The 20,726-nt window shown below is 34.1% G+C and overlaps 1 protein-coding gene across 2 annotated transcripts; it reads right to left on the bottom strand.

Moving 5' to 3' along the window:
• Window positions 1–1,167: 1,167 nt before the first annotated feature.
• LOC131668646 (CUE domain-containing protein 2) lies at window positions 1,168–11,695 on the bottom strand. Of its 2 annotated transcripts, XM_058942990.1 has the most exons (6): window positions 11,477–11,695; window positions 4,144–4,235; window positions 3,882–4,061; window positions 3,459–3,801; window positions 3,205–3,378; window positions 1,168–3,123 (listed from the first exon to the last, which is right to left on the bottom strand). In XM_058942990.1, exons 2-6 carry the CDS (start codon window positions 4,155–4,157, stop codon window positions 2,860–2,862), a joined length of 975 nt encoding a protein of 324 aa, XP_058798973.1. In that variant the 5' UTR covers window positions 4,158–4,235; window positions 11,477–11,695; the 3' UTR covers window positions 1,168–2,859. The 2 variants fall into 2 exon arrangements, with proteins under 2 accessions (XP_058798973.1, XP_058798974.1); XM_058942991.1 differs by lacking the exon at window positions 4,144–4,235 and having other exon boundaries at window positions 3,882–3,970.
• Window positions 11,696–20,726: the final 9,031 nt, after the last annotated feature.

Genomic DNA, 20,726 nt, shown 5'->3' with positions numbered 1-20,726 from the left:
GCATTTCAAAAATGTTGTTTGTAGATTTTTTGGCTTTGAAGAAATATTTTTTTTAATCTTTCACTGTGGAGCTATTAAAAAATCAACAATGCATTAAATTGATGCACAATACAGTATGAATGTGACTTCTTTGCTTATGTATAATAAATATTAATAAATCGTAAATTCAAATACATTAAGTAAATTAATAAAAAATAATATAAAATATACATTCATTTTAAAAAGGTTCCTGAATTTTCATCTAAAAAACTGATATGCAAGTAGGCAACTTTAAAAATTTTTGAACACGATTTTTTTATAAATAGATTCGTTATCAACTGAAAAGCCCTGCTAAGATTACAAATTTTCTGTAGTTTATCACTAATATTCTTTAAAAAGGTATTTCACTTAGCAAGTTTGATTTATTTGCAAAACGGATCAAAATCTCGTCTGCCAGCAGCAAAGTCACTAGTTTTAATAAGCGTACCTTCATTATAACAAGGTTTCTTTTTTTTTCAAGTTTTTTATATTGTGTAATTTTTTTCATTCAATGCACAAGTGCACATATAAATCAAATAAAAAATTATCTTACATTTAAAACTAAATTTGACTTAACGTCTGCTTTGCAAGAGAGCGCAGCGCTTAACATGACACGCTTTATTTACTAACTTAAAAAATTACGAGAACAAGACTGCTGTATATCCAACAATCGTGTACAATTTATGAATTTAATAAATTCAAGTCTTTTTGTAAATCTTTCGATTGTATGTAAAATTCGGTCGATCGATTGACTCTTTAAGGTTACAAATTAATTTTTTCTTTGTTAAGTCTTGTTTAAAACACCGTGATTTACCTGTTAATTTAATTCATATTAAATCACAGACGTAGTATTTTTAATTTGTATATTTTTAACCTTAACAAATAAATAAATAAGTCAAACGTTTATTTAAGTGCATAGATTTTCGTCAGAAATGCAACCGGCAAAACTTTTTATTGAGATTGGTTGGCGAAGCGGTAGAATTGAGAAAAGTATACTCCACAGGTAACAGGTAAATTGTATCATCGAATTTTGAGAAATGATATCAAAATAACAATAACGATTTTTTATCGTTTTGAGTATGTACGTTTCATTGTTACCATATCTTTTCAATTTCCCATTTATCCAGAAACCACCCCTGTCCGGAATCCTTTATTGGCTGGTATCATATTTGTTATCGTCTTCATCAAGTGCGCGCGCTTATCTCTTATCAAACTTTCATTGCATATACGTCGTTGCTACTTCGATGCGAAGTGTCATTTACTAAAATCGCTTTTCCTCTATGTCGTTTTATGTACAACATATATTCAAGCTTCAAATACACATAATACGAACATACCCAATTCGGGTAAGACGCGTGTTTAATATTTTTTGGCTAAGTCTGTATACTCGTGTTTTTTCTTTCTATTTTTTTTTATTCTTATACTCATTTATCTTCTGTAGCAAAATAACATTTCTTTTACTGATTTCATGATCGTTTCAAAATGTGAAAAAGCTAGTTATCTTCATGTTGAATATGCCTCAAACAAGCAAATTAAGCTTTATTTTATTTGAAGTGAAACAATAACAAAGATAGATTGGTACAAAAAGATTATTATTGTTTAAAATATTAAGCCCATTTATTTTGGAAAATTAGCAAAGATAAATAACATTATCCATGGTACCAGCCTTGAAAATCAAGAATGACTCTAAGATCAAGCATTATTGTCATCGATGATGAATTACAAAAAAAAGTTGAAAAAACACGAGTACATAATCGACCTAACGACCGTTGTGGCCATTATACGCTGGAGCGAAATCATAAATCGCTACGTTCTCGTATTTACACCTATTAAGCTTTGGACGTCAAAGTTAATATCGGAAAAGTACATTTTATACATAACACTGTCAACGGAAAAAATTGTATAAATCAAAATGTCCATAAAAATCAATTTATTCACAATTATCACACTCCTCTTATACCGAACTCCTCTTTTTCTTCCGGATTATCATAACTTAATAAAAATCAATCTAATTAAAATATAATTTTGACTTCAACAAAACTGAAAAAATCACAATTAAATTTAATTTACAAAATTTAGCCTTTTTGAATTAGTGCTATTTTTATAAGTTATTGAAAACACACAGTATTAAAGTTAAGAATTATTCTGAAGAAAATTAAGAATAACTACTCATAATCTATATCCAAAGAAACAGATTTAAAACACTCTCGAAGCAACTCTCATAAATGCATAAAATATTTAAGTCACTTACATAATATATATAATAATAATGAATTATAATAAATAAAATTATAAAAATTATAAAGATAAAGTTGCTAAAAAGTAGGTAAAGATTATCACCACAGATAAGGAAAAAAGCTTATTTATAATGATTGTACTATAAAGTAAAAAGATATAAAATATATACGATCGTTCTGCAAAATATCCCTACTCTTCTCAGTTTTCTGTCATTCAAATCACTACAATTTTTCTAAATGTCCTCAATTTCGAATGACCTACGAATATTTCAAAATCCAAAGTTTCACCTCTTTGGAGTTTTTCCAACGATCATTATCATTGGAAAGATATAACTATAGCGAGATAAAAGTCTTTAAAACAATGCCATTATATCAGTCGTTAAACAAAAGATAACAGAAGCGTGAAAAAAACGGTAAAAATATTAATAAATAATGTTGGCGATATGATCGCCCCAAGGTAAACCTTGACGTCCAAAGCTCGATTTCACGCTCGACAATTTAGCGCTGGCAGATAGATCAGTTGCGCGACCTCGAGATTAAGCGCGCGAGCAAGAAGAAGGCGCCTCCAGGGGGGTGGATCGGGGGGTGGAGGCGACATCACTGGTTACGGGCGACAATGGCTACGGGGCTTGCGCCCGGATTCGTTACCGTCCTCGTCCTCACCACCACGCTTCACCTCGGTAAAACGTTCGCCCTTGACCGACACAATTTTGTTGTCCAAGTAACGCACCATCTTCTTTGGCTCCGTTTTCGGTGCCACCGGGCGATGCTCGCGCGAATCGTCGTCACGGTCCACATAGCTATAGCGATTTATAATACGAGCTTTAAGCTCTTCATCATTGACGCGTGCCTTGCTTCGACCATTTGGCTGCAAAGAAATTAATCTTTGTCAATATGCACTTGCTTGCGAAGATAATCTTATGAATGATTTCTTAAAATATTCACTTACTGTCAAGAAAGTATGATTGCTAACGATACTCTGCCCAGCTTCCTGTCTATGAAGAGCAAGCTGAGCAGCTTTTGCTATATCACCTCCAGCTACAGCCAAGCAGTGGCGAGCTTCTGCAGGACTAGCTCCAGGAAACATTTCTTGCAATAATGCTACCTGATCCCAAGATGACTCCTATTAAGAACAATATAAATAATATAAAGTCTATTGCATTCCATGGTATAAAAGATTTGTTGGAAAAAAATTATATTTACATCTGCATAATACTCTCCACTAGAATCACTACCAGCATCACTAGTTTCTGACAAGTGATGTACCCTTGAAGTCCGCTGAGGTTCAGGTGGTAGTAATGCAGCTAAACTAAGACAACTGAGTGGATCATTTTGTTGGGCACTGTCATTGCTCCCTTTCTTGCCTTGTCGAAGTTCACTTTCAATATCTAATAACCACTTGGTCACTGCTTCTTTTTCAATTGTCGAAAACTCAGGAAGACAAGCTGATACCATCTCACTCACACCATCAACATCTAATTCGTCTTCTAAAGCACTTTCTTCAACCATGCTTACCACATACCCCAAAACAATGTCATCTATCAAACTTGAAGAAGTGCAATATTCATTAAGCTTAATGTTATAAAAGAAAAAACACTTTTTGTAAATTGTGCATTGCATTTTTACCTTAATTGAGCAGTTGGCACTTGCTTCCTGACAAAGCTAAACAGGGACTTCTTCACCAATTCCTCCTTTTCATTCATTGTATGGCTCATCTTATAAAATAAATAAATGATTTCAATTAAAATTGAACAAATTGAATAAATGAAGTGATCTGTCAAGTTGCTTATTCCATATATATAGATCCTAAAAACAAGTTTAGAAAAAAATGCAAAATTTTTTTTTCATACTGATAGTTAACTGATTAATATTTCATAACTGTACGTACAGCTGAGGTTTCATAGATAATTATATCAACTTTTAAACAATACTGAAGCTGATACTCATTCTCAAGTTTCACTCGTCATCCGGATATAAAGTCTATAAAAGAGCGCAAGTAGTATATAAGCGCATAACTTTACAAGTCACAGGGTACGTTAAGAAAAAACTTGTTAATCGAAAGTGTTACAACGATATGGGCAAAAGTATAATAAAAATGATGCACAGTCGTCATGTGAAGTCATAAATATACAATTGGTAAGCTAGAAGCCTAGAAAAAAGTAGTTCGATAGGTTAAAAATATTAGGCAAGCAGCAGCAGCCCAAGGGTCTATGTTGTCTAGCGGTGGATCGCGAGATTTCACCCAGGCAAAGGACGCACTTCAGGTCTTACATTTTCCAAGCCCGACGAACATAAGGTCTATTCATTGTCTTTCTCAGCTAAGCTTGTCTTTCGGTTCTACTTTACCAACTGGTTCGCTCAACTATAGCTGGGGTATATATATAAATGACATTTACTTGATATTTGTACCGAATTATAATAAAGATTGATATTTATTTGACTTTTGCATTGAATTTTTTATTTACTTATAATAGTATTTTCTTTTTATTTAAATAATATATCAGTTTGCAATCTCCACATGTTTTATAAATAAATAATTTTTCTTCCCAAATGTTTACGTAATTGTATCAATGAAAATTTTTAATTTCAATAAACACAATCAGCAGATTTGTGATGTACTTGTACTTATACAATTATAAAGAAAAATTGCTCTTTCGAAATTGTTATTTAGGTTGATACTATTTATCTGTTGAACAACCGTTTTTTTTTTACAATTTTCTATACAAATAAATTGTATTATTCATGCCTTGGTCGAAGATGTCAATTAGTGTATATAGGCGCTATAATTATAGCTGAATAATTATATAGCTGAAATATTGTGAGAAACAGTAGCGATAGATGGAAAAGAAAATTAAATTTTAAAAAATAAATTGAATCTGTTTTCATGGAAATCTAGTTACTTAATGTGACAAATGAAATTGTTCATACACGTTGTTTTCTACGTTGTTATTACAACGCTGTTTATTATATGTAATCGTATAAATCGTGTACACACTCGTCGATGCTATGAATATGAGAAATAATATTAAAAACTCACATTTTACAAGCGGTAATGAAAGTTTTAAAGTGATGCTCAAGCAATGCAAAATAGTAAAATATCCAAAAAAATTACGATTTTCGTGTAAGTATTGTACAATATTTATGTTCGTTTTATCAATTGAATTATTTTGTCAATGGCTTTGGTGGCTTTGGGCAGCTTGCAAGTCAAAAACACCGTCGTTTGTTGTGGGCTTGCATTGACGCGTCAGACTGGCGACTCTTTTCTTTGATTGGGTGCATGTGTAATATTTAGAAATGATCTTTGTCTCTCGATTATCTACTGTATATAGCTTGTTGGGTCCTCGAACCTTTTCGTATACCGATATCTCCATGCGGAAAAAATTGCAAACACTATTGAAGATTCGAAAGGAACGATATTTTTTACGTCTCTTAAGATTTAGCAGAAACTACTGAACTCGCCTGTTGACAGAATCATAGATTCAACAATATTAAGCCTACTGGCCAACTAGTAAGATTTCTTTAAATTTTTCCTAATTGGTCGGTGGTTAGTGAAGCGTTTTCTTCTGTAATTCTTATTAGTAGTTTGACTGTTCCAATGCTATAACAGTACATTCGCAAATATACATTTTCTTCTGCAAGGTATTTGAAAACTGTATGAAAGTTGCCACGCAGTTAAAAAAGAGTCATTTACTCTGATAAATTACAGCGAAAAATTTGGAAGATACTCGCTCCAAAATATAATTTCCCTTTAACTACTTTGAATTTTTGATCGTCACCGATATGCTTTGCGAAGGCGCGTGATAGATCGTGAACGATTTCACTATGAATTCCAATAAAAATTACTAATTTATTTTCATTGCCGTAACAATTTGTTTGATCATTTGTCGATATCCATGTGTAATTTATGTTGCGCGCTTGCAGTTCTTCACTCTCATTGCGTGCTGTTGTGTTTCGATTATTTAGCAGCAAATTTGCTTCCACATAGGGGAATGTTCATAAACAACGTAGCCAGATTTTGATCAATTATTAACCCCCCCCTTCACGTAGCTTTCTGTAGCTTTTAGCCCCCCCCCCCCTATGAAGCACGCGGTTAATCATATAATAAAAATCTACGGATTAAATAAATAAAAGAAACTATTTATTAAAACAATATTTTCGCTTCAATCCAAGCCATCAGATTGAATAAAAAGTGAGACTAGTCATGCAGGCATATGCAATAGTAACAGATGAAGTGCGTCGCATGTTTTCCAGTATCACCTCAAAAATACCAGATAAATAAACTCGCCGTTTGTCTTAACTTGCTAGCTTGTAGTCTCTCTCTCTCTCTCTTTCTTTCTTTCAGACTTGCATGTTTAAATGTATTTCTGCTTGGGAATATATAAATCTTTCGCGGACTTTTCTTTTAAAACTAAACAAAACTAATATAGATAGTATCGATACAAAACCACGTACTTCAGACTAAACCCCTTGTCCCCCTACGTAGTTTATCGTGGTGTTTCTCCGCCCCCTCTGCCCCCCAGAACGAGCTACGTGCTTTATGAACGTTCCCTAGTCTTGTACGCAAGTTCTTAGTTTCTGGGATTGTTGCTAATATTAACGACATTATTCTTGATATAACGATACTTTGCTCAGTTTATGAGTAGTAACCTCAGCAGTTTTCTCTTATAGAAATGCTATCTAATCCCGGAAAAACTCATATTAAGAAAAGTTGAACCTTTTACAAATTATGTCAAAGAGATTTCATTGAAATAGAAATATTCTTACATCTGCAACGAGACTATTTGCCTAAGACTCTTATCAGCATTACGATAATCTGTGATAAGTGGTAAAACCTTCCTGATAGCTAATTTTCAGATGGTAATAACGTAGCTAAATTAAGATAACCAAGTGGATAATTTCAACGATCTTTTAAGATCCGATGGCCATTAGCCACCACTTATTGCTTCTTATTTTATTTCTCCAAGCTCTCTGGAATAGTTTTTTTTCTCGAAAAATTAAGGTCTTGAATCAGATAACGTGTTCGGTTGAAAAGCACTTAGCATTTCGGCAAATCAAGTTTTTTCTAAGCATGTATAGCTGTAGAACGTCCCTGTACTTTCGCAAAACCATTTTCAATAAAAAATCGGGTGTATTTGAAATGTATTTCTTAACGTGACAACCTTTTCTGTTCATATAATAAAATTTGACCATAGAATCTCTCAAGATATATCACTTTGTCCAACGCGACAAACTACAATTATGAAATAGTAATCTTATGCAAGTTCGTACTTATGCGTTATGACTAGAAATATTTTTGACGATAGTCCGTTTATCTTTATAGGTTATTGAACATATATTATTTCTATTTTTCTTTTTTACTCACATATTTTAAACGTGCGTTTATATGTTTAATTATACGAATGTACTATAAAAGCTCATCGGATGTATTATTCTGCTCGCAATAATTCAATTTCCTATGAAACGTTGTATAACTTAGAATTAACGGACGCACGTCAACACTGTTGACATGCAAGTACAATGCTTTCGCTTGTGTAAATTTGTTCGGTAAAGTGTCGTAAAATAACGACAAAAATAATCTGTTTCTTTGCTACTATATCAAAACTTGTAAGATACATATACGATTTTAGAATTGAATCAAGTTTGTGTTACTGCGCTTGAATAATTTTGAATATCGAAAAAGAAAATGAAGAGTTTTGTCTATTAAAAACTCATGTGGAAATCCAAAACATTGCTTCAATTAACTTTATACTTAACTAATGGCGAATAATAATTAAACTATCGGTAATCGTCGAAAGCTATCTATCTAGAATGGCTGTTCTAGGTGAACAGATGGATACTTACAATTAGTTACATTCATGCCAGAAAATCAATAATTTATTGTCACGTTTACTAATTGACTTTATATTACACAACTTTCCTAAGTAATAATTGTAATTACTTTTTTGTTTAAAACTTTTTGTTTATCTGAGACGGAAAGTCACGTCTCCGTACAGTTCATACTTGTCGTCTTATATGAAATTTCTAATTAGGATATACTTTCAGTACTTATACAAGTGTTAAAAATATTTTTTCTTTGTTTGGGCTTTTGAAACTGTTTCTTCTCACTTGAGATATATAGTAATCATTACAAAAGTCTGCAGCAACTACTTTTTCGGCATTTCACTAATATTATTATAATATTCAAAATGTAATCATTTCGTAATTTGTTGATAACTTTTTGTTGAATAATTTTTTAAAATTAATAGAGAAAATGTGTAAAATGTTATATTATTAATAATGTATAAAATAATTAATTTTAGTTTATAAGTTCTGATTAATTAGTAGTATGTAAGCATCCAAGTCTACCTACAAAGGTACATTCTTTCAATCAGCACGTAAGAAGCACCAAAAATGCATGAACGTACGTAACATGCACGCTATTCAGGTGTCGTTGGCGTCGACATCAATGGAAATTTACAATGATTGATGAAAAAGTTAGTATACAGATACTTATAAAATATTTTATTATTCTTTATGGAATTCATTTAAAAAGGAGTAGAGCATTTTTTTGCAGGCGGAACAATGACGAGTAACAGTTGTAACTTGGTGCTTGTGATGGCTGCTCATTTCAATCGCTCGCTAATTCGCTCGTGACAAGAGTTACAGTTAATAAAGATTCAAGTTAGATCGTCAATAACTTTCTAAGAAAACGGAAAACGAATGAGAAGTAGCGGTTTTTGCATTTACAAAGAATAGTTGAATCGATTACGTTTATTGAAATTTATATCATTTACCACGCTGCATTAACGATCGAACAACTACCCCATTGCAAAGTTCATTTTGAACTTTTAATATACGTCGTTATACTCGAGCAAGCTTACGCGTACGCGCACACCTTCCCTTCCCATTGCAACTGAAATCTTTCTACTTTCTTTTCAGGTCACTAGCGACATCGGACGCGCTTCCATCTACTTTTTTATTTCTTATCACATCGATTAACATATTTGACGTAATAAATCCCTTTTTCCAAAGGTGGATTTTTCAATTTTTGTCACAATATATATTACAATATTATAAATTTTTTTCAATCTTACACGTTCAAATATCAGATTACCAGAATAATTCCAAAGCATAATAACCTCTCGCTTTTACCAAACGATTTACTTGCTGCTAGTTTTATAAAATCAGTGTAAAAATAATAACAATGCAGCATACTCTTTTTATTTTCATTATCTTCAAAATTATTCGTATCAATTATGATAAAATGAATTTTTATTACTAAAATCACAACTCGAAGTGACATCGACATGCATATTTGCTGTCGTAACAAAATATCACGTGATTATATCTCAGCCAATTAGATCACGAATAAAATGCTTCAACATCGCATCCATCACTTTTTTACAAGGGGAAAAAATTCCTACAAAGCGCACGGCTCGCGCGGTCCTGTCCTTTTTATTTCATTTTATTTTCTTTTCGAACGGGAACGCAGCAGTTCGGGAACGAGGAGAAAAAGGGAACTATTGTCTTGGACTCGACGCGATGTCACGCGGAGCATCACGGGGATAAATTGTAGGGTTTTGACGGAAACGAGCACTCGGTGAGTTCGCCGTACGTGGCGCACGCGAACGCGTTTCACTTCAACTCGTAAGTATCAGGAACGAGGCTGTACGTGAGATTTGGGTGCGTGTAACTTTCAACTATGGAATCCTCCGATGCGACGTATACCTATGACAGGCCAGCCATGTCGGCGGGATATTGAATAACTGTTTGACTTTCAAGGACGCATTCGGCTATTATTGAATATTTCATTGGAATCCAATAATAGTATAACGTATGCCAGGCGCCGATTTTCATTTGATATCGTTTTATTCGGTTACCGTGATGGTGTACAAGCTCCATACAAAAATAAATCAATTATCCTGAAAGTATATTACGCGATACTGCTTCGACGATGCCGCCAAGATTAATAATCGTCTTTATGAAGTGCGCGGGCTTTCCTTATAGATTACATAGTACACGTGAGCCAAGCTCCAGGCTAATTCGTTTTAAATATACATATAAAAAAAAGAGTCGGTGGGCTTTTCTCGTTTCGTTGCACAGGCGCTTCACACGATGATTTATATAGCTATAATAGCAATATTTTGACATACGAATATAACCCTGCGAAAAATGAATCAATTGGCACCAAGCGACGACACTTATCTATAATATAAACTTTGAAATTTTCTAAGTGCACATTTCCAGTTCGACATTCTAAGTTTCTTTTTCATTGCGTTATATAAGTTTTCATCGTTCAAAATATATAATACGATAGAAGACACACAGTTTGAGTTACTCAGTAGCTCGGTAAAACTAGTCATGCGCAAAGCGCGAAATAGAAAAAAATCTCAATAACGAACGAAAAGACTGCATATCCGATCATTTCCGCGCTCGTAACGCGAATACGTTAACCTACGGCATAAGAAAACGAGGCAGAGAAGCAAGAAAAAGAAACCGAAGGAACAATGCCCAAGAAAAATCGGTGCATTTAATCAGGCGAGACAGAAGAGGCAGCTTCGACGCGTAGCAGTTGTCATCAAATAGAGAGAGAGATAGAGATAGGCACGTGTGACAATTTTTTTTAATTCAATTTCGTAAACATTTTGGTTGAAAAATTATTTATTTATAAAACACGTGGAGATTCTAAACTGATATATTATTGATAGAAATCCCTTGATATCATAGACCACTTCGCATTCTGGAAATTAAGTTTCATTACATATTTTTGGATTATTGTTTTCGGGGCAAAAATCAAATAAATATCACTTTAAATTATAAGTCGGTCGTCTAAATATCAAATGACTTTCATTTACATACTCCTATAGTTAAACGAATCAGTTGGTAAAGTAGAACCGAAAGCAAGCTCAGCTCAGCTGAGAGAGACGGTGAATAGACCTTATGTTCTTCGAGCTTGGAAATTGTAAGACCTGAAGTGCGTTCTTTGCCTGGGTAAAATCTCGCGACCCACCGCTAGTGTTGTCGATCGATTTGCGTTCCTTCAACCCCACGAGAGAGAGAGACAGAGAGTGCGCCCGAGCACAACCCATCTCTAGGTCGGTCTAAAAACTTTTATTTCGGCCTACTGTTTCAATTTGTCAATGACTCTCGACCGAGAGTACAAAAATTAAAATATAAAATGTGCTAGCGTCAGCTACAGTAGGGACGCTTCTAGTAGACAAAAGGGAGGAGTAATTTCTAACCTGTCTGCGTCAGCAGGTAGTTTTAGCACACGGCCGACTCGATTCACCGTAGGAGAAAGAGCAACGCAGCTCTGGTGCAGTATGTGGATGGTCAGGCACAAAGGAAGAGCTACAACTCCGATAGTTTACAAACAAACGGAGCAGCGTCAGAGTGAGAGAGAGAGAGAGAAAGAGAGAAACACTGACAATTGGCTACGCTGCTCCTCGGCGGCGGTAGCGGCTGCGGCGAGCGCTGAACTGTCAGACAGAGAGAGGGCCACGGCTCTGCTCGCTACTACTCGCTCCCTCTTTGTCGTTCTCCGTCCTTCTCGGTCAAACGCGCACCTTCTCTCTCTCTCTCTCTCTCTCTCTCTCTCTCTCTCTCTCTCTCTCGCTCTCTCTCTCACTATTCGCCCGTGTTTTATTTTATGTATGTTAAAGGTGGGTTCAACTTACTCTGCGCTCTTGTTCCACATTGACACTGACTCGTCTCCACTTAGCGGTTTACTGGAGCGTGCCTGTCAAGGGCTGCCCTTTTTCTTTTTTGTTAAATTGATCAGCTGGAAGCTTTTTGGACCATGACCATGTAGCACTTTACAAGTGATAAGCTCTTTTTGCTTTTTCATCATAAACTACTAAAACTTTTGAAACATATGACTGTAGTCCTGTTTAATGGACTAAATTTGGAATAGTTTTACGAACAATTTTCGTAACTTTTCAATCACGAACCCCATTATAATTATGAATTGATGCGTTACGGTGATTCTCTAGAATCTCCATACTATAACTGTATAGAACTTACCATTATAATACTCTATATTATAGTTTTATAGAATTTACCTATAAAATTGATAAAGTGGCTAGCGTTTATAAATTAAAGCTCAATGGTAATACAATTCTAATATATCATTTTAAAAAATCAGACTTAAATTTTTCTTACTCTATTAGATAGTACAAGATGGATAATGGAACTATTCATATATTCATCGTAGCTCGCTATTGTTAATAATAATGTAGGTACCTCAAAAATCAATTTGTGTATTCATGTGTGTGTGTGTGTGTGTATGAGTGTGCTCGCATACGTATATATAAAAACTACAATTCTTAAAACAAAAGAAAAATTACCTTTTTAATGATTTGTTCAAGTAATGTTACATTTGTTGTGAAATGTTGAATAACATTTAAAAAATGAAATAGGATTATTCCAAGAACATACACTTTCAAAAAAAAGCCTAGTTACATTGAAACCGGCTGATTTGTTCTAGAAATATGCGCGACATTCATAAAAAAAACTTCAGGTCGTAAAACTTCCTCCTTTTTGAAATAGGCAAAAACATTTAAGCTTTACAATTTCGTACGACTTTATGAATATATCGTTTGAACTTACACATTTACGAGTGATAAAGATAAGATTCACGTTCATTAGGAGCCTGCTTTATTTTTAATATCATATAATCTACACCGTCATTCGAATAGTATTTTCGGCAAATAGCCTTCTGCCAGTGGCAGTTCTAGAAATATATGGTAATTGTTTGGCACATTCAACTTATGTAAAATTTCTCTTAATTGTAATGTTATGCAAGTGCGGGATATTTTTCAGTCAATTGATTAATCAATTTGATTAATGCAAACGCACACACAGCTCGTCAGCATACTAGGCACACGCACGTACATATACCACATCTGCCGGCGCTAATATACTATTTTTGAAAAAATGTTCAACATTGAGTAGCATTTATTTTCAATTGTTGATGGTCGGCTTCATTTCATACAAACACCATTTCTACACGTGTTTATTTAATATAATGCTTTTCTGGTTGAACAGAAAATATAAAATAGCATTTATCTAAAAATTTGATTTGAAAATGATTAGCTTATATCACTTTGTATAAAATATAAATGAAGGAATAAAGAAATATCTAAACGAAGCATATGTTTAAAATTCTACGGACGGATTGCGAATGTATGACTATAAACGCTGTCCAAAATTCGAACGACTTTCTAGCATTTATGTAGTACAAAATTTTCTAAAATAGTGTAAATTAAACAAATAACAGCATTTATATACAAGTAATTACAATAATAAAACCTGCCCACGTGGCTGCTATCATATACCCAGGACAGACGACACCAGTTACAAATAATTCGGAAGAAGCAATTAACGAAACAATTGGTTAAAAAACATTACGTACGCACAGGTAGCAAATTGCAATGCATAAGAAACCGTAAAAACCCAAATAAATACAGACTCAACAGACAATAGTAGAAAATAACAGTCAGGAAACATGTTGACTCAGCTGATCAATGCAAAATGATACAATGCTCAATCTGCAGCTCACCATGTTTATAGATAAGATCAAATGAACACTGAAATAAAAATAGCAATTTCGACTGCTAATGGTTTAGCGCAAAGAAGCCTTGAATTAAAACCATTTTTTATAGAAAATAACATTGACTTAATGCCAATATCCGAAACTTCACACATAGCTTCATGAAAATTTCATATCTATGTATAACACAAATTATCCTGACGGCAAAGCACATGGAGGAACGTCAATTATGCATAATCAAATGCTCCATCAACAATTACAAAATTGAAGCACATAAGTATGATTATCTATAAGCAACAAATGTAACAATTGAAAATAAAAGTAGTGAAATTATCTTCTGCACCACAAACTTCCCTCTGAGGCATCCTATCATCAGAGAACAGCATACAAAATACTTTGACAGTCTGGGAAATCGCTTCTTAGAAGGAAGCGACTACAATGCAAAGCACTCATGGTGGGGATCAATGGCAATGTTATTCCAAATCCAAAAGAAGTATATCTGTACACAGTAAAGCAAACAAAAAATTTGACACCAATGTGAACTGGCGAACCCACGTGTTGGCCGTCTGATATTACCTTATTTAATAGACTGTAATTATTCAAGGGTTATGTACTAAACGTCTAACGGCCAACTCATGCCTCGATTTATCCTCAGACCATTTCTCTGTCGTAATAAATTTTGACCCAATAATGAAATGTAATAAAAAAATAGCAGCCTATATAATAAAAGAACATGAGGCCTGCAATGGCTCGATCGGTAGGGCGACGATCTCGCACCCGGTAGGTCCGGGTTCGATTTCCAGTCACTGCTGATTGACACAAGCACCACTGAAAAAAGTTTCATGTGCTTTGTTCTCAAACACATTGCAAGCCTCCATCGCTGATTAGCACTGATGGAGCAAAAATAGAGCGTCGTTAAAAAAAAAAAAAAAAAAAATAATAATAAAAAAACAAACTAGGACACGTATAAAGAAGTACTAAACAACATACTAAACTGTAACATATCACTTGAAACTCAACAAAACGTAGAAGGCCATAAAAAATCTAAATAATAATGACTACTAATCTCTAAAACACTCTCAGGCAAATTAAAAGAAAAAAGGAAAATTAAGAAAAATAGAACAATAAAGTAAATTACAATCAGACAAAACAACGTACAATCAATCAATTAAAGAAATTAAAAAAAATTATTTATGAAAAAAAAAATGCTAGCATAAATAACTATTAAAAAATCTTGACTGTTACCGAGACTTCTGACTATTTACTTTGGAAAGCAACTAAAAAAATTGGCAAAGCTACCATTTTTCTTAAACTACTGGCGAGCGTATATAATACCCTTCATAATACACGCAAATAAACAACGGTAAAAATTACCCATTTAGCAATATAAAAGTAAAAGAAATAAATGATAAAATCGCTAACTTATAAAATACAAAGAGCCCTGGACACGGTAACATAAGCGAAAAGATACATTACAACTAAATTATTGTCTTGCTGTACAGAATGTTGCAACAATTATATTTATTTCGAAACCAGGTAAACTATCCGAGTTTGTTTTGTCATACAGACCACTTAGCCAACTCTCTCAAAAATCTGTGAAAAAATAATAATTAAAAGACTAAATAAAGTATAGCTAGAATAGAACATAATACCTGATCATCAATTCGGTGTTAGAAACAATCACGCTACAATAAAACAAATAAATACAGTTACTGTTAAATTCAGAACTGTTAAGAATATATTTGAAAACCGCAGTTATACTTCTAATCGCAACGCCATCTATTGCTCTCTTTGTACCTTGCTCTCTAATGCGCGCGGTGGGTCCCAACACTCTCGCTTGGGCAATTCATCTGAGATGACGCTTAACGTCTTCAACGCTTAAAGTCTCGTCCTCACAATTCATATACCACTGTACACTTTCTTTAATAAAGTTTATTCACTGAAGCCTGCTATTATATTCACAATTATTCAATAGGTTATGGGCCCAGGCTCCAATTTATTAAAGTGAAAAGTGTTGAAATTTTTCTCAGCCTGCCGTAGTGCGATTAGTGCGAAAAGAGAAACGTTGAACAAAATTAAAGAAACGTAAAGAAAGATGGAAACGGATTTAGTGAAAATCACGAAACTTAAGAACATTGAAAATTGGAGTGTGTGGAAGTTCCAAATTCGCGTGTTATTATTATCTCATGAAGTGTTCGAAGTTGTGAACGGAACCGAGACCAAGCCGGACGCTCTAGCTGAAGGTGCAGCGGCTGCCGCAGTGGCAGATTATCAGAAAAGTTTGAAACTATTTATGAAAAAGGATGGCATCGCTCAAAAATTTATTGTGACTTCACTCGAAAAGCAGCCTATGATGCATATCATGACGTGTGAAAATTCAAAAGAGATGTGGGACAAGCTCCATGCGATATATGAGAGCAAATCGGACACAAGTGTACACGTGCTTCAACAGAAATGGTTTGGGTTGACCAAGGATCCAAATGATGATATCGCCACACACATATCAAAAATTGAGGACTTGTGTCACACATTACGAGCATTGAAAGAAGAAATTTCTGATGGAATGATGACTACAAAAATCTTGATGACTCTTCCTCAAAACTACAACCACTTCAGATCGGCTTGGGACTCAGCTGCCTCAGATCAAAAGACGTTAGAGAATTTAACGGCTCGGTTGATTATCGAAGAAAATCGCATTTCAAGTCAAGAAGTCGCAGAAAATGCTTTCTTAGTAAAAAGTCAGAAGAGTAATCCAAAACAAGTAAGCCGAACGAATGATCATTACCGAGAAAGAAGCAACATCGAGGGTCATCGTGGAAAAAGTAAGAAGAAGTGTTGGCACTGTGGAAAGAGTGGACACATCAAACCGAACTGCTGGCATCTTCCTGGAAATGAACGCTCCAAAACATCGAACTCCGAGGACGCTCGTCACAACAAGAACGATGCTGGCCCGGGAGCATCGAAGCAGAGAGGCGCGTTGGTGGGGGAACTGCTGGCGTCGTCGATTGGACTTCCAGAACGTGCAACGTCGTGGCTGCTCGACTCGGGCGCTTCGGAGCATATGTGCGACAAGAGAGAATGGTTTGTAACATACGAAACTATAAACAAAGTGCCAATACGGATTGGTGACGGTCGAATTGTATATGCAGTCGGAAAAGGAGATATAAATGTACTGACTTTTAATGGAAATGAATGGGAAAAGAATTATCTTGCAAATGTTTTGTATGTTCCAGAAATTAAGTATAATTTGTTTTCCATGGGTTCCGCGCTTAGAAAAGGCATGTTATTTCAATCGGATAATACGAAATTTACGTTTTACAAAAATGATAAAGTCATAGTAACTGGTTTTAAAGATTGGAATGAAGCAATTTTCACTATGAATATCAAAGTTGAATCTGTGAAAGAATTGCTGATCACTGAAAGAAATATGAAACCCATTGAAAATAAAAACAACTTGCAGTTGTGGCATGAGAGGTTGGCGCACCAAAATTTTGCGCAAGTAAAATCTTGTTTACAAAATAATGATATTGACTTGAAAGGTGATGCGAATTATGATTTTTGTGATGCGTGCGCTCTCGGTAAAATGCATCATGCTCCGTTTCCTCGTAGTGAAAATCAAACAACTAAAGTTGGCGAAATTATCCATTCAGATCTTTGCGGGCCTATGGAGGAAAATTCAATAAACGGTTCGCGATATTTTTTACAATTCAAAGATGATTTCTCAGGCTATGTGACATTATATTTTCTAAAGAATAAAAGTGATGTTAAAAATTATTTTTTGAATTATATGCAAAGACTTGAAAAGGAAACAGGAATGAAAATAAACATTCTTAGAACAGACAATGGCCTTGAATATGTAAACAAAGAGATGAGTCAAATTCTTTTTGATCATGGCATCAAGCATCAACGTAGTGTAATATATACGCCGCAGCAGAATGGCAAAGCGGAGCGCGAGAACCGCACACTCGTTGAGGCGGCGCGCACGATGTTATGTTCTAAGAATCTATCGAAAAAGCTTTGGGCCGAGTCTGTCAACACTGCTGCTTATGTATTAAATAGGAGTCGCAAAACATCGATTAAAGGCAAAACGCCGTTTGAAATCTGGCATAATAAAAAATGTAATATCAAATATTTTCGAGTGTTTGGTTCAGAAGCTTATGTACATATAAATAAGAATTGTAGAAAGAAATGGGACGTTAAATCAAAATTAGGCATTTTTGTCGGGTACGACGATTGTACAAAAGGATTCAGAATTTTAACCACAGAAAACAAAGTAGAAATTCATAGAGATATTTTGTTTAAAAATGAACACAAGTGTGGTGATTCAATTGAAGATAAAAATTATAATAGTTATTGTTTTTATAAAGTTCCATCTGAAAATGAACCAAAACAAACACTGATAAATCAAAACACTGATATTCCTGTGAATGATATAGTGCTTAATAACAATATTGAAAATGATGATAATCCTGGAATTATAAATAATTTTGAATTTGAAAACAATGAAAATGCTGTAAACGCTGAAAATGTTATTAGAAATGAAAATGTTATGAGAAATGAGCATGTCGAAAATGTAATAGAGCCTGCTGAAGCGGAGGCTGAAAATGTAGAAGATCGTAGATACGATTTGCGAGATCGTCGAACTTTGCGACCACCAGATCGTGGTGACACAGTTAATTATTATACCTTTGATTCTGACGATATTGAAAATTTATTTATCGCAAATTTCGATCAACCCACTAACTATGAACAAGCAATGAAATGTGAAAACTCTGCTTCTTGGCAAAGAGCTATGCAAGATGAAATACTAGCTTTAAATAAAAATGAAACTTGGATTTTAACAAATCCACCACCTAATGCTAAAGTTTTATCTAACAGATGGGTTTTTAAGATAAAAGATGAATCTAATGATAATAAGAAATTTAGAGCTAGATTAGTAATCAAAGGTTATTTACAAAAAGAAAATATTGACTATAAAGAAATTTTCAGTCCTGTAGCAAGGTACACGTCAATTCGAATTCTGTTAGCTTTGATTGCATCACAAAAATTGTTTTCTATGAAATTCGATGTAACAAAAGCCTTTTTGAATGGCGACCTGCTTGAGACAATTTTTATGAAGCAACCCAAAGGTTTTGAAAATGGTACCAATCAAGTGTGTCTGTTAAAAAAGAGTATATATGGTCTGAAACAGGCCGCACGATGTTGGAATGCCAAATTTGTAAAGTGTTTAAAGTTATTCAACTTGCATCCAACTGAAGCAGACCCTTGCGTTTTTATAAGCAAAGATACTGATGATCCTTTGTTTTTATTAATATACGTCGATGACGGTGCAGTTGCTTGTAAAAACAAACTTAAGGTACTTTCTTTACTCAAATACCTTGAAGAAAATTTCGAAATTACAACCGATTTGTTAAATGTATATTTAGGAATCGAAATTAACAAGCTGCCTAATGGCTCAATGCTTTTAAATCAAAGGTCTTATGCTGAAAAAGTAATTGAGAGATTTAATATGTATAACGCAAATAATGTACGAATACCAGCAGACCCAAATAGTATAAATACTATTTTTGAAAAAGGGGAGGAAAGTAAAGAGAGTAACTTTCCTTACAAAGAAGCGATTGGTAGTTTGTTGTTCCTCTCAAATATTACACGCCCTGATATCGCTTTTGCAGTGGGAGTACTTAGTAGATATAGTGAAGATCCCAAGAAAGTTCATGTAACTTCCGTAAAGAGAATTATAAAATACATCAAAGGAACATTAAAATATGGTTTGATCTACAAGAAAAATAATGATTGTTCGAAAATAACTGTTTTTAGTGACGCTGATTTTGCTAGCGATCAAGTAACTCGTAAATCAATATCAGGTTTTGTTATAAAACTAGGTGATAGCGTAATATCGTGGGGTTCACGTAAGCAAAGCACAGTTGCTCTTTCTACAACTGAATCTGAATTTGTAGCAGCGTCTATTGCGATTCAAGAAATGACTTGGGTAAAGCGACTAATGAATACTTTGTATGGCGACAATCTGCCAAAACCTATTTTATATGTCGACAATCAAAGCGCAATCCAAATTATCAAAGATTTGAGATACCATTGTAAAACAAAACATATTGACATTAGATATAAGTTTATCAGAGAGCATTATAATGATGGCATGTTTTCAATTGCATACGTAAATACAACTGATCAACAAGCGGATATTTTAACAAAGGCGCTTTCTGTGAAAACATTCGAGTATCTTCGAGACTTGATAAATGTGAACAAATTGTAATAAGCATGTAATTTTTATGATATATATATATATATATATATATATAGAACGCAGTCTTGTTATCCGCACTTGCGATTTTCAGTGGGAGTGTTAAGAATATATTTGAAAACCGCAGTTATACTTCTAATCGCAACGCCATCTATTGCTCTCTTTGTACCTTGCTCTCTAATGCGCGCGGTGGGTCCCAACACTCTCGCTTGGGCAATTCATCTGAGATGACGCTTAACGTCTTCAACGCTTAAAGTCTCGTCCTCACAATTCATATACCACTGTACACTTTCTTTAATAAAGTTTATTCACTGAAGCCTGCTATTATATTCACAATTATTCAATAAGAACCATTTTCGAAAAAAACGAATATTTTAATGCAGTATTTCTTGATGTAGCTTAGACTTTTACAGCCTGGCACAAAAGTTTATTGTATAAACTAAATAAAATCTTACCAAAAAATCTCTATCTACTCTTGGAGTCATACTTGAACTGTAAAAATTTCAAGGTTAAAATAAATAACAAAAACTACATAATAAAGCTAAATACTGTGGTATGTACTTAGATCATCGATTAACGTGGAGGGACCACATTTGGACCAAACATAAACAGATCAATTTATACAGTTAAGAAAATACTACTGGCTACTAAATAGAAAATCCAAATTGTCAATCAACAACAA

Source organism: Phymastichus coffea, unplaced genomic scaffold (genome assembly GCF_024137745.1).
Source record: "Phymastichus coffea isolate CEN01 unplaced genomic scaffold, Cenicafe_Pcof_1.1 PCOF00082, whole genome shotgun sequence".
Lineage (NCBI taxonomy): Eukaryota > Metazoa > Arthropoda > Insecta > Hymenoptera > Eulophidae > Phymastichus > Phymastichus coffea.
This window is presented reverse-complemented; position numbering and strand designations above follow the sequence as displayed.

Coding starts and splice junctions, on each gene's coding strand:
- LOC131668646 (XM_058942990.1), bottom strand. Junction 3,379..3,458: donor GTGGAGAGTATTATGCAGAT/GTAAATATAATT, acceptor TGTTCTTAATAG/GAGTCATCTTGGGATCAGGT. Junction 3,124..3,204: donor GCAATCATACTTTCTTGACA/GTAAGTGAATAT, acceptor ATTTCTTTGCAG/CCAAATGGTCGAAGCAAGGC.